This window comes from Pseudophryne corroboree, chromosome 11 (genome assembly GCF_028390025.1).
Source record: "Pseudophryne corroboree isolate aPseCor3 chromosome 11, aPseCor3.hap2, whole genome shotgun sequence".
Classification (NCBI taxonomy): Eukaryota; Metazoa; Chordata; class Amphibia; order Anura; family Myobatrachidae; genus Pseudophryne; species Pseudophryne corroboree.
Genome location: NC_086454.1, coordinates 217562975 through 217577386, shown reverse-complemented (window position 1 = coordinate 217577386; position 14412 = coordinate 217562975). Strand labels below are relative to the sequence as shown.

Here is a 14412-nt window from a genome sequence, read left to right as displayed (position 1 = left end):
CATAGCAGAATTGCGGATGAAAGATTAGCAGAATAGCGAATTGAAAATTCTTAGCAGTTTCTGAGTAGCTCGAGACTTACTCTTACACTACGATCAGCTTAGGCCATTTCGTTCCTTTTTTGACGTCAGAAACACGCCCTGCGTTCGGCCAGCCACTCCCCCGTTTCTCCAGACACTCACGCGTTTTTCCCTGACACACCTGCGTTTTTACACCAACGCCGGGAAAACGCTGCGTTACCACCCAGAAACGCCCCTTTCCTGTCAATAATTTACCGAACACCAGTGCAACTGATAAGCCCCGCAGAAGCCACAGCAAAACAGGTAAGTTTTTAGTAAAATAACTAAGCGCATGCGCTCTGCGTACCTTGCGCATGCGCAGTAAGCGACTAATCGCAGTATAGCGAAAATCGGCAACGAGCGAACAACTCGGAATGACCCCCCCATGTCCTCTGCAGGGGAGGCAGATATAACATGTGCAGAGAGATTTAGATTTGGGTGTGGTGTGTTCAATCTGCAATCTAAATTGCAGTGTAAAGATAAAGCAGACAGTATTTACCCTGCACAGAAACAAAATAACCCACCCAAATCTAACTCTCTCTGCACATGTTATATCTGCCTCCCTGCAGTGGACATGGTTTTGCCCAACTGCTAACAAAGTTCCTGCTGCGATCAACTCAGAATTACCCCCATGGTTTTGCCCAACTGCTAACAAAAATCCTCCTGCGATCAACTTGGAATTACCCCCTTTGTCTGTGTGTGGCAGGAAAAAGGAAATAGCTTTTTTTGCACTTACTGTATATTCTTGTAAAATAGAATTTATTTATATTTTGTCAGATATCCTGATTGGATGGAAAGGACTGTGGTTTGTGATTTTACTGTATAAAAAGGGGAGGATGTGAGCATCCAGTGTGTATTATACCATTTTGATTCTGCTGGAACATCTTGCTGTATTGCTGTTGCCCCTAGCAATAGGGAAGAGTCTTTCTTAAGACTATTATTGAGCAAATACACATCATCTGCCTCAAGAAGATTGCTTCATCTTGTGACCTACAGGGTTATGCCAAACATAGCCCCGTCCTCCGGCTGTCCAGGGAGCACCTAACGTCTCCAAGTTCCACCTTCCGCCAGCTACCGGTAGAGGACTAGTGGGGATTCGTCAACATCACACAGGTGTGGTAAGGTAGTGTTCCAAACGCCACAGCAGGTTAGGAGCTTGGTGGTGGCAGCATAAACCCACCCACAGCGCAGTGGGTGGAGTCAGTAACAGGCGGTTACTGACGGTAAGCGGGAATCCCCTATGTGGTCATGTCCCATGTGACCTAAACATCCAATCTGTGTACTGGGGACGAGACCGTCCGGTCACATTCCGTATCTAGATGCTGGGGATTGGACGTGTAATGGGGGTTAGAGTGGGTTTGTGAACCTAGATGTGCATTGGGTGAGTTGCCTATCCTCTCTTTATGATGCTCCTTGGCGCCTGCGGTCGACCACTCTTTTGCCCGTACTGTTGCTGTGTGATTTGTTATATGATTATGCTTTGTTGCCACAAATGTCACTGTACGCTGTACAATGTATTTGTATGCTCCATGCTAACCTGCGACATCTGTCCTAGTTTGTAATTTATGTCTCGGAATTTAAGCCTGCACCTCTTTCTGATATAAGTGTATGCTACAAATGTTGGGAATCTGCGCATTCCCTAGGTGAGGAATTGTTCTGGTCTAGTTTTTTTCAATTTTTGTTTTATTGGAAAAATTAAAATCAATAACAAATTATTGAACTTAAAAAAAAGAACTGAAGAAGCTGCAGGCACATCTATGATGGGTAAATCTTGAAAATCCAGAACTCTGGGATGTTGACCATAAACTGCAAAGAACGGAGTGGTATCTGTGGATGTATGGTAACCGAAATTATGAGCAAACTCCGCCCAAGGCAATAAATCTACCCAGTCTTCCTGCAAAGAAGAAATATAAAGTCTCAGGAAGGTCTCAAGCTCTTGGTTTACCCTCTCTGTCTGACCATTTGTTTGAGGGTGATAGGCAGTGGAGAATTTAAGTTTGACTTGTAGCGCAGAATACAGAGCCCTCCAGAATTTTGCCACAAACAGTACTCCCCGATCAGATATTATTTCAGTTGGAAGTCCATGCAACCTAAAAATTTCATGAAGGAATAACCGCACTAATTTTGGAGCAGAGGGCAAGCCCATGAGTGGAACGAAATGAGCCATTTTTGAGAATCTGTGGACCACTACCCAGATGGTATCATACACTTTTGAAGGAGGAAGGTCGGAAATAAAATCCATCGACAGATGAGACCAGGGACGACTTGGAATAGAATTTGGAAACAGTTGGCCCTGCAGGGGCCTGACGAGGAACATTGTGTTGAGCACACTTGGGACATGAAGCTATAAATTCTTGAATATCTGCTTTCATGTGAGGCCACCAATAGGTTTGGGACAAAAACTTAAAAGTCTTTAGGATTCCAGGGTCACCGGTAAACTTGGACGTATGATCCCAAGACAGAAGATTGGGACGAAGATCAGGAGAAACAATCATCTTGCCCGGAGGTGGAATTAAGGATACATTAGTAGCGGCAAACACAACAGGATTCAGTACTGGCCGAGAAACCTGTTCAGAAGATTCCTCATTGGAGCTCATACAGCGAGATAATGCATCTGCTTTGACTTTTTGAGAGCCAGGTCTAAACAGCAACTTAAAGTCAAAACTTGAGAAAGCCCACCTTACTTGTCGAGGGTTTAAACACTGCACTGCCTTCAAATAAAGAAGATTCTTATGATCCGTGTAGATGGTAATGGGAAATCTTGCACCCTCCAACAGATACCTCCATTCCTCAAGGGCCAGTTTAATTGCTAGAAGTTCCTGACCTACGATGGCATAGTTCATCTCTGCGGGCAGGAATCTACGAGAGAAAACCCCACAAGGGTGTATCTTACCATCAGTGCTGACTTGGGACAAAACTGCACCCAAACCAACTGTTGAGGCGTCCACTTCTAGAATGAAGACCTTGTTGACATCTGGCTGTTGTAACACATGAGCTGACACAAAAGCTTGTTTAATATTATTAAAGGCAGACAGTGCTTCTTCAGACCATTGGGAAGGATTTGCCCCCTTCTGAGGAGGCAAGTATTAGCAGCTATCAACGTAGAGAACCCTTTAATGAACTTTCTGTAGTAATTGGCAAAGCCAATGAAATGTTGAACTGACTTGAGTATCGTAGGAAGAGACCAGTTCTCTATAGCCTCTAATTTAGTTGAATCCATTCAAAGGTCGGTACCAGAGATAATGTATCCCAGAAAAGGCATTGAAGAAGCTTTTAAAATGTGCACTTAGATAATTTTCCATAAAGATGATTCTGGTGAAGATGTCGAAGAACCTTTTTCACTTGCTGGCGATGGGAAACTAAGTCACAAGAGAAAATCAAGATGTCATCGAGGTAAACCACCACACATTTATGCAAAAGATCTCTGAACACCTCGTTGACAAAGTTCTGAAATACTGCCGGGGCATTCATAGTGGCCATCGTGGGTATTGAAGGTGGTTTTTCACTCATCGCCACTTTGGATCCTGATAAGATTGTAAGCCCCGCGAAGACCTAGTTTAGTGAAAATACGAGCACCCCTGACTCTGTCAAACAGTTCGGTAATAAGTGGCAAAGGATAGCTGTTTTTAATAGTAATGTCATTCAAACCTTGATAATCGATGCATGGGCGTAATCCTCCATCTTTTTTCTTGATATAGAAGAACCCTGCACCAGCTGGAGATGAAGATGGACGGATGAACCCTTTTTGAAGATTCTCCTTTATGTACTCACTCATAGCTTGAGTCTCAGGAACAGAGAGATGGTAGGTGTGCCCTCGCAGTGGCTTACTCCCCAGAACCAAATCAGTGGGGCAATCCTATTTTCGGTGTGGAGGCAGAATATCAGCGGCCTTTTCGCTGAAGACGTCAGCAAATTCTTGATAGGCATCTGGAAGATCAGACTGAAGTTTTACACCTGATGATCTCACTGGATGCACTTGGGCTAAACACGAATGGAAGCAGGAAGGACTCCATGCAGAAAGCTGTAATGTGGACCAGTTGAATTGTGGATTGTGTAATTGAAGCAACGGTATACCTAGTACAATCACATAGGTGGCTTTTGGAATGACCAGGAATTCAATGAGCTCAGAATGAAGAAAGCCCACTCCCAGGACCACTGGCTTGGTTTGCTGAAAGATGGAACCCCCAGCAATTCGACTTCCGTCCATGGCAGTGAGGAAGACAGGACGAGACAGCTTTGAGACAGGAAGATGGATTCTATCCACTGCGGCTTGTGTGATAAAGTTCCCAGCAGCACCGCAATCCACTAAGGCAGATAAAGACTGAAGACCATTCTGTGTTTCCACAGTAACAGGCAGAGTCAGATCTTGAAAAGGGATCAGTACTAAATGCCGCCGGCCGGAATCCCGGCGGTCGAAATACCGACATTGGGGAGACCCAGTTCAAGGAGGAGCCAGGCAAAAGGGACATAATATCTACGACCTTGGCCCTGGCTGTTGGAAAGTTCTGTGGCAGCAATTCAAAGTGGACTTCACATTGGTTCAGAAACCCACAACACATTTTAGGATTAACATCAAACTTGCTTGGCGTAGGCAGATGAATGCGAGATGTAGAAGCAGGAGCATCTGGAGAGTTGGAAACTGAAGAACTGGAAACTGGAACAGGAACTGTAAATGGAACTGGAGGAACAGAATTTGAAATGGTTTGTTGTAAAGTATCCAGATGGGAAGACATCCCTTGCAGAAATTGTATTATCTGTTGCTGTGCAACCTCTTGACCATCCAGTCGTGACACCAAACTTTGGAATGGGCCTGACCCCACACTCTGACCACCGTCCGGGTCCATGGGCCTTGGACAAACTGTCAGGTCTCTGGTTTTGTCTGTCCCCAGAGGGGGCACTAGTGGGTCAGTGCTGGTGTGGTGTATAAAACGAGGAGGCTGAATAAAAGTCCTACGCATATGCGCTGATGTTTATTATGTCACAGAGGTCACAGAGTAATTGAATAACGGATGGGATGAAATGCAATGGATGATAACTTGGAAACCAATAATACCTAAACTACAGGGGCTAAACTACATGGGGCAAAGTACATGAGGGCTAAACTACTGGGGGCATTACCACTGGAAGGTTAAACTAAAGGGGTGGTAAACTACTGGGGTCATAACTGCAGGGGCATTACCACTGAGGGATAATAAAGCCAGCCTGGTCCCAGATCTGCTGCAGCTGCCCTCAGCCTCCTTTGCCGCCCTTAGACCTCTGCACGCCCACAGCCTCCTCCTCCGCAGTGTCTCTAAGGCCCACAGCCTCCTCCACCCCATGCCTACCATAGCCTCCTCATCCACCATACCACAGACCATCGCCGCTTCTAAACAGGTAATCTTACCCTGCTGCCTTTCTCTCTCCCTAGTCCCTACTGTATGCCCTTGCTGTCCCTCTCTCTGTCACTCTCCCTGTCCCTGCTGTCACTCTCCCTGTCCCTCTGTCACTCTATAATGTGAATTTCGGCTCATACCATGTGCTATAATGTGAATTTTGGCTCATACTGTTTGCTATAATGTGAATTTAGGCACATACTGTGTGTTAAAATGTGAATTTCGGCTCATTCTGTGTGCTATAATGTGAATTTTGGCTCATACTGTGTGTTATAATGTGAATTTCGGCTCATACCGTGGGCTATAATGTGAATTTCGGCTCATTCTGTGTGCTATAATGTGAATTTCGGCTCATACTGTGTGGTATATAGTGAATTTCGGCTTATACTGTGTGGTATAATGTGAAAGGGGCACCAGTAAGGGGTCCTACTATTGTGGTGCATAATGTGTACAAGGCATATATGGTGTGGTAAACTACACTGAAGGACACGCCCCTTCTGAGTGGCCATCCCCTTTTCCAGAGTGCACGAGCCTTCGGTGTGCACATAATTACAGCCTTCACTTTTCCATATCCCCACTTCAAAATTTCCACATCGACCACTGGGTGCTACTACTGTGGGCATTATTACTATTGTGTGACCACGCCCCTTTTTTGCCATGCGTGCCTAAGGCGCACGCAATACCTTTATTACAGGGGCGCCGTGGTGGGGGTGAGTTCCACCACCTCTCTAGAACCACTTTAAGCACTGGAGAAAGGTGTTTCACTACAGGTGATGGCAATCATACATTAAGAGCAGGGACATGCAGTCAGGGGAGGCAGGGGAGGCAGTGCCTCCCCTGTCATTAATGAGTAAAATAATACAAAGAAGATACTTATGACACATAAGTATCTTCTTTATTATTTTACTCATGATTAAACTGTGTGAAATCAGTTTGGGAGGCACCGATCGTGGTGCCTCCCGTAGTGATTGATAAAAGATATGGGAGCAGGGGGTGGGCGCGGGCGGGGCCTAGCAATGGGCAGGAAAAGCCCATTGAAATTGTATGGGAAAGCGGCACCATTAGAGGTGCCGCTTTCATACAGGGACGTGCTTTCAACCTATGAAAGCACGTCCCCTGTCAGTGAGGCCACAGTGATTGGCCAGCGGATCCGTCACTGGATCCGCTGTCAATCACTGTGTGGGCGTCGGTGGCGGCGGAGGTGCGGGCGGCGGAGGTGCGGGATGCTGCGGGCCGGGCGGCGGAGGTGCTGGCGGCGAAGATGCGGGCGGCGGTAGCGGCGGCAGGACGCGGCAGTACGTACAGTTCAGCAGAGTTTGGCAGCGGAAGCGGTACCCATTTCAAAAATGGCGCCTCAGCGTAATTTTTGAAATTTAAGATGGCCGCCGCGAGCCAATCATGGCTCGCCGCGTCATCGCCCCGCCCCCTCCGCTGACTTATATAAGTCAGCGCAAGGCAGCGGCTGTCAGTCCGACGGCGGAGGAGGAGCTTAGAAGAGCTCCTGAAGACCGAAGACGCCGGAATTCCTGGATGGACGGCGGCTATGCAAAAGAGCTTAGCAGCCGCCGCCCACCAGGTGAAGATGCTGGAAGTCCTGGGAAGGCGGCGGCCATGCAAAAGAGCTTACAGGCCGCCGCCTCCCAGGTGAAGACGCCGGAGGAAGACGCCAGAAGCCCTGGGGAGGTGGCGCCCCCCCCAGGTGAAGACACCAGAAGCCCTGGGAAGGCGGCGGCCACGCAAAAGAGCTTAAAGGCTGCCGCCCCCAGGTGAAGACCCTGTTTAATAAAGGTTTTTTTTAAAGTATGTGTAGTGTTTTTTTTTTTAAATATTTTCTTTACAAGTGGACTACAGGTGCCAGCGGGCCCTTTATGTTCGGGTATGCTGGCACTTGTGGTTCTCCAAGTGCCAGCATGCTGGGGCAGGCTTGCTGGGACCTGTAGGCCACCTGTAAAGAACAATATTACTATTCTTTACAGGTGGACTACAGGTGCCAGTGGGCCATTTATGTCCGGGCATGCTGGCACTTGTGTTTCTCCAAGTGCCAGCATGCTGGGGCAGGCTTGCTGGGACCTGTAGGTCACCTGTAAAGAACAGTATTAGCATACAATGAACCCCGCACCCACCGCCACCAGGGGTGCGGGGCATAGCACTGGGCTATCAGCCCAGTGCTGGTTATTGCTCGGGAGGGGGGACCCCATTTTCATTTTTTGGGGGCCCCACTTTCCGAGGAATACCAGCCCTGGGCTGACTGTTTTGGCGGGTGTATAATGGCATGGCAGGGGGATCCCACACTGAGTGTCTCCCCTGCTATGGCATTACCCCCCCTAGCTGGTTCTGCCTGGTGCTGGTTTTAGCGGTGTGGGGGGACTGTATTTTTTTCCCCCGGGGGGGGGTTTAGCTGCAGTGCCTCCCCAGCCCCTGACCTCACCGCACGTCACTGATTAAGAGGGAAGTCCAGGAGCAGGGTATTCTGTCCCTCCTGGAGAGTGTCATGTTGGGAGGTATGGGGTTGGTAAATAGACAAAAACATACATTTATTAAACCACACGTTACATGGGGTAAATTTACTAAGGTGGGAGATTTTTAGAACTGGTGATGTTGCCCATAGCAACCAATCAGATTAGATCTATTATCTGCTAAAAGCAGCTAGATAAATGGTAAGTAGAATCTGATTGGTTGCCATGGGCAACATCACCAGTTCTAAAAATCTCCGACCTTAGTAAATTTACCCCCCATGTATATAAATCCACACGGCCGGTATATTAAAAATCAATTAAGAACCCGATTTAATCTCAATCACTAGCAGTTTTTAGTAGCAAGCAGAAATGGTTATTATGTATATTTAGTGACTGTTTCCAGTTGTAGCAATGTAGCAAGCAGAACTTCTGCTTGCTACTAAAAACTGCTAATTATGCATGGAACATTTCAAACTTTTTGATGTGACTAAACCAATTGTGATCAACAAGTGTGCATTTGAAGAAACTCATTAACTTCTGAGTGATTGAGATTAAATCGGGTTCTTGATTTTTTATACACCGGCCGTGTGGATTTATATACATGTGCATACTCTCCAACATTTTACACAGAAAAATCGGAATAAATTAGAAAAGGGGCGTGGTCATGGATAAAGGGGGCATGGCAGGGGCGTTTCTACAAAGGAGGGGGCCCGTGTGCACCTCCGGGTGGGCCCCCTCCTCTGCACGGCGCTGTAGATGGCGTAGTAGACTCCGGCACTGTGCCGGAGTCTACTGCGCATGCGCAGATCTCCGGAAACATGGCGTCCGCCATGATCCGGAGACCAATTTGGCTACCGCGCGTGCGCTGCGGCCATTTTGACGGTGATTTTCGCCATGATTGCAGCTCCCGGCGCTGGACTCCGGAAAGGTAAGTATTAAAGTGGGTGCAATGGGTGCGGTGTGGGCCCCCCTGGACCCAGGGGCCCGTGTGCACCGCACCCATTATAGAAACGCCAGTGGGGCGTGGCCACATCCATTTTCCTTTACTTTCAATGGATGTTTGGAGAGCCAAAAATCGGTACAGACCATAAAAAAAAGGTACTGTACCTGCTAAAAAGGTGCAGCTGGAGGGTATGCATGTGTGGTTTAATAAATGTTGTATGTTTTTATCTTCAACCGATGTGGACAGCGCTTCATTTTTCTTCATAGTTTTTGCTTTATTTTTGAGGTTACAGTGACTTCATAATGGAGCTGCAGTCTCAGATTGGTTATTAATTGAACATTGCAGGACCTTGATTGTAAGAGCCCAAACAAATTTCTTGTCTTTTTCACTTTTTGGTAAATAGACCCCTTAGTACGTATGGCCCCAGTATGGTAAGTCTAGCTAAGTATGGTCATATGAGCATAACATGATTTGATGTCAGACACCCTACACACCCGCAGAAAACATAAAAATTCTATAAATATACGCAAGAAAACAACGAGATACTGAGAAAATGAGTAGGCTGCCAAATCTTAATACGCACAAACACAACTTCTAAGAAATTGTCATGAAGTCACATAACGTTGTGTGTGCTACTGTGCCTATTATCTAAGTAATCGAGGGAACTTTAGGGCTGATCTTTGTTTCCCTCCAAGGGGAAGAAGTAAAGTGGGAACAGGCTACACAAAGCGGAAGCAGGGTCAGTTAGTGCTGTTAGATAGTTTACGTCCCTGTGTTGATCGCGTTGGTGTAGTGTGCGGGATGGCGGCTGCTTCCAACATTGATCTTGACGCCACACAGCATCTAAGGGACATTCTGAAGCTCGACCGTCCCGAGGGTAAGACACGTCTGTTTTTATATGGGCACCAGGGAGAATTTGGAAAGTATAAAGTAGTGAGTGATGATGGCGTGTGTGTAGAACTTAGGCTTTGCAGTCGGGAGGATGGTGGAGGAAGCAATAACTATGTACAATATGATGTTAGTAAAGGAAAATGGTAACACGTCTGCAGTAAAGGCTACATTGAATCGTAGGTAAAGTGGTAAGAAAGAGAAGCTGAGTTTAGACCGTGTGGTGGATGTTTGTTTATTTGGAATTGTTAGACCAGTGATTTTTAACCTTTTTTGGATTGCGGCACACCAAACAAGATTTGAATATTGCCAAGGCACACCATCAGTACCCTACGGAAAACAACATCAACACACACATGGGGAAATAAAACAAACATATTGGTCCCCAAGAGGAAAAATGCACACATACTGTCCCCAACAGTAATTAAAATAATGCACTGGCCCCCACAGTAATTGTACACACTGTCTGCCACAGTAATTCCACATATAGTAATGCCATCACACTGTCTCCCATAGTAATTGCACACATTGCTCCCCCAACCCATAGTAATGCCACCACACACTGTCCCCATTTGCAATTGCACATATTGCCCCCATAGTAATGCCACTGTACACACTGTCCCCCCACAGTAATGCCGCCGCGCGCACACTGTCCCCCCACAGTAATGCCGCCGCGCGCACACTGTCCCCCCACAGTAATGCCGCCGCGCGCACACTGTCCCCCCACAGTAATGCCGCCGCGCGCACACTGTCCCCCCACAGTAATGCCGCCGCGCGCACACTGTCCCCCCACAGTAATGCCGCCGCGCGCACACTGTCCCCCCACAGTAATGCCGCCGCGCGCACACTGTCCCCCCACAGTAATGCCGCCGCGCGCACACTGTCCCCCCACAGTAATGCCGCCGCGCGCACACTGTCCCCCCACAGTAATGCCGCCGCGCGCACACTGTCCCCCCACAGTAATGCCGCCGCGCGCACACTGTCCCCCCACAGTAATGCCGCCGCGCGCACACTGTCCCCCCACAGTAATGCCGCCGCGCGCACACTGTCCCCCCACAGTAATGCCGCCGCGCGCACACTGTCCCCCCACAGTAATGCCGCCGCGCGCACACTGTCCCCCCACAGTAATGCCGCCGCGCGCACACTGTCCCCCCACAGTAATGCCGCCGCGCGCACACTGTCCCCCCACAGTAATGCCGCCGCGCGCACACTGTCCCCCCACAGTAATGCCGCCGCGCGCACACTGTCCCCCCACAGTAATGCCGCCGCGCGCACACTGTCCCCCCACAGTAATGCCGCCGCGCGCACACTGTCCCCCCACAGTAATGCCGCCGCGCGCACACTGTCCCCCCACAGTAATGCCGCCGCGCGCACACTGTCCCCCCACAGTAATGCCGCCGCGCGCACACTGTCCCCCCACAGTAATGCCGCCGCGCGCACACTGTCCCCCCACAGTAATGCCGCCGCGCGCACACTGTCCCCCCACAGTAATGCCGCCGCGCGCACACTGTCCCCCCACAGTAATGCCGCCGCGCGCACACTGTCCCCCCACAGTAATGCCGCCGCGCGCACACTGTCCCCCCACAGTAATGCCGCCGCGCGCACACTGTCCCCCCACAGTAATGCCGCCGCGCGCACACTGTCCCCCCACAGTAATGCCGCCGCGCGCACACTGTCCCCCCACAGTAATGCCGCCGCGCGCACACTGTCCCCCCACAGTAATGCCGCCGCGCGCACACTGGCCCCCCACAGTAATGCCGCCGCGCGCACACTGGCCCCCCACAGTAATGCCGCCGCGCGCACACTGGCCCCCCACAGTAATGCCGCCGCGCGCACACTGGCCCCCCACAGTAATGCCGCCGCGCGCACACTGGCCCCCCACAGTAATGCCGCCGCGCGCACACTGGCCCCCCACAGTAATGCCGCCGCGCGCACACTGTCCCCCCCACAGTAATGCCGCCGCCGCGCGCACACTGTCCCCCCACAGTAATGCCGCCGCCGCGCGCACACTGTCCCCCCACAGTAATGCCGCCGCCGCGCGCACACTCTCCCCCCACAGTAATGCCGCCGCCGCCGCGCGCACACTCTCCCCCCACAGTAACGCCGCCGCGCACACTGTCCCCCCACAGTAACGCCGCCGCCGCGCGCACACTGTCCCCCCACAGTAACGCCGCCGCCGCGCGCACACTGTCCCCCCACAGTAATAAAAGCACTGACTCAAACCGGTTCTCTTTTATTTATTTTTTTTTTCCTCAGCTGCAGGAGCAGTGAGGAGCAGAACAGCACGGGCGGTATGGCGATGTGGTGTACGTGACCTATGAGTCACGCCACGTTGTAGTGGTCACAGGCGGGTCTGTAGGAGAGCTTCCGTCTTCACTATACACTGACCGCGGAAGAGCTGCCTGTGCTACTATACATTTACAGTATTATTATCATTACATTTCTCTGACGTCCTAGTGGATGCTGGGAACTCCGTAAGGACCATGGGGAATAGACGGGCTCCGCAGGAGACTGGGCACTCTAAAAGAAAGATTAGGTACTATCTGGTGTGCACTGGCTCCTCCCTCTATGCCCCTCCTCTAGACCTCAGTTAGATTTCTGTGCCCGGCCGAGCTGGATGCACACTAGGGGCTCTCCTGAGCTCCTAGAAAGAAAGTATATGTTAGGTTTTTTATTTTACAGTGAGACCTGCTGGCAACAGGCTCACTGCAACGAGGGACTAAGGGGAGAAGAAGCGAACCTACCTGCTTGCAGCTAGCTTGGGCTTCTTAGGCTACTGGACACCTTTATCTCCAGAGGGATCGACCGCAGGACCCGTCCTTGGTGTTCGTTCCCGGAGCCGCGCCGCCGTCCCCCTTACAGAGCCAGAAGCATGAAGATGGTCCGGAAAATCGGCGGCAGAAGACTTCAGTCTTCACCAAGGTAGCGCACAGCACTGCAGCTGTGCGCCATTGCTCCTCATACACACTTCACACTCCGGTCACTGAGGGTGCAGGGCGCTGGGGGGGGGGCGCCCTGAGCAGCAATAAAAACACCTTGGCTGGCAAAATAATCACAATATATAGCCCCAGAGGCTATATATGTGATAATTACCCCTGCCAGAATCCATAAAAAAGCGGGAGAAAAGTCTGCGAAAAAGGGGCGGAGCTATCTCCCTCAGCACACTGGCGCCATTTTCTCTTCACAGTGTAGCTGGAAGACAGCTCCCCAGGCTCTCCCCTGTAGTTTTCAGGCTCAAAGGGTTAAAAAGAGAGGGGGGGTACTAAATTTAGGCGCAATATTGTTTATACAAGCAGCTATTGGGGAAAATTCACTCAGTGATAGTGTTTATCCCTACATTATATAGCGCTCTGGTGTGTGCTGGCATACTCTCTCTCTGTCTCCCCAAAGGGCTGTGTGGGGTCCTGTCCTCAGTCAGAGCATTCCCTGTGTGTGTGCGGTGTGTCGGTACGGCTGTGTCGACATGTTGGATGAGGAGGCTTATGTGGAGGCGGAGCAGATGCCGATAAATGGGATGTCGCCCCCTGTGGGGCCGACACCAGAGTGGATGGATAGGTGGAAGGTATTAACCGACAGTGTCAACTCCTTACATAAAAGGCTGGATGACGTAACAGCTGTGGGACAGCCGGCTTCTCAGCCCGCGCCTGCCCAGGCGTCTCAAAGGCCATCAGGGGCTCAAAAAACGCCCGTTACCTCAGATGGCAGACACAGATGTCGACACGGAGTCTGACTCCAGTGTCGACGAGGTTGAGACATATACACAATCCACTAGGAACATCCGTTGCATGATCTCGGCAATAAAAATTGTGTTACACATTTCTGACATTAACCCAAGTACCACATAAAAGGGGTTTTATGTTTGGGGAGAAAAAGCAGCCGGTGTTTTGTTCCCCCATCAGATGAGTGAATGAAGTGTGTGAAGAAGCATGGGTTCCCCCGATAAGAAACTGGTAATTTCAAAAAAATTACTGCTGGCGTACCCTTTCCCGCCAGAGGATAGATCACGTTGGGAGATATCCCCTAGGGTGGATAAGGCGCTCACACGTTTGTCATAAAAGGTGGCACTGCCGTCTTAGGATACGGCCACTTTGAAGGAGCCTGCTGATAAAAAGCAGGAGGCTATCCTGAAGTCTGTATATACACACTCAGGTATTATACTGAGAGCTGCAATTGCCTCAGCATGAATAGTGCTGCTGCAGCAGGGTCTGATACCCTGTCAGATAATATTAATACCCTAGACAGGGAGAATATGGTGCTAACATAGAGCATATTAAAGACGTAGTCTTATATATGAGGGATGCACAGAGGGATATTTGTCGGCTGGCGTCCAGAATTAATGCAAGGTCCATTCTGCCAGGAGGGTATTAGAGACCCGGCAGTGGACAGGTGATGTTGACTATAAAAGGCACATGGAGATTATGCCTTATAAGGGTGAGGAATTGTTTGGGGATGGTCTCTGGGACCTTGTATCCACAGCAACAGCTGGGAAGAAAAATTTCTACCTCAGGTTTCCTCACACCCTAAGAAAGCACTGTATTATCGGGTACAGTCCTTTCGGCTTCAGAAAAGCAAGGGGGCCAAAGGCGCTTCCTTTCTGCACAAGGGAAGAAGGAAAAAGCTGCACAGACAGCCAGTTCCCAGGTTTAAAAATCCTCCCCCGCTTCCTCTGAGTCCACAGCATGACGCTGGGGCTCCA

General features: G+C 50.0%; 1 protein-coding gene across 1 annotated transcript in view; it reads left to right on the top strand.

Annotated features, from left to right (window-relative positions):
* The first annotated feature begins 9505 nt into the window (after window positions 1-9505).
* The window catches only part of EDC4 (enhancer of mRNA decapping 4), a 1121437-nt gene continuing 1116530 nt past the window's right edge, over window positions 9506-14412 (top strand). The window contains exon 1 of the mRNA XM_063945256.1: window positions 9506-9705. Coding sequence (XP_063801326.1) covers window positions 9630-9705 — 76 coding nt within the window. The 5' untranslated portion in view covers window positions 9506-9629. The remainder of the gene's footprint in view (window positions 9706-14412) is intronic.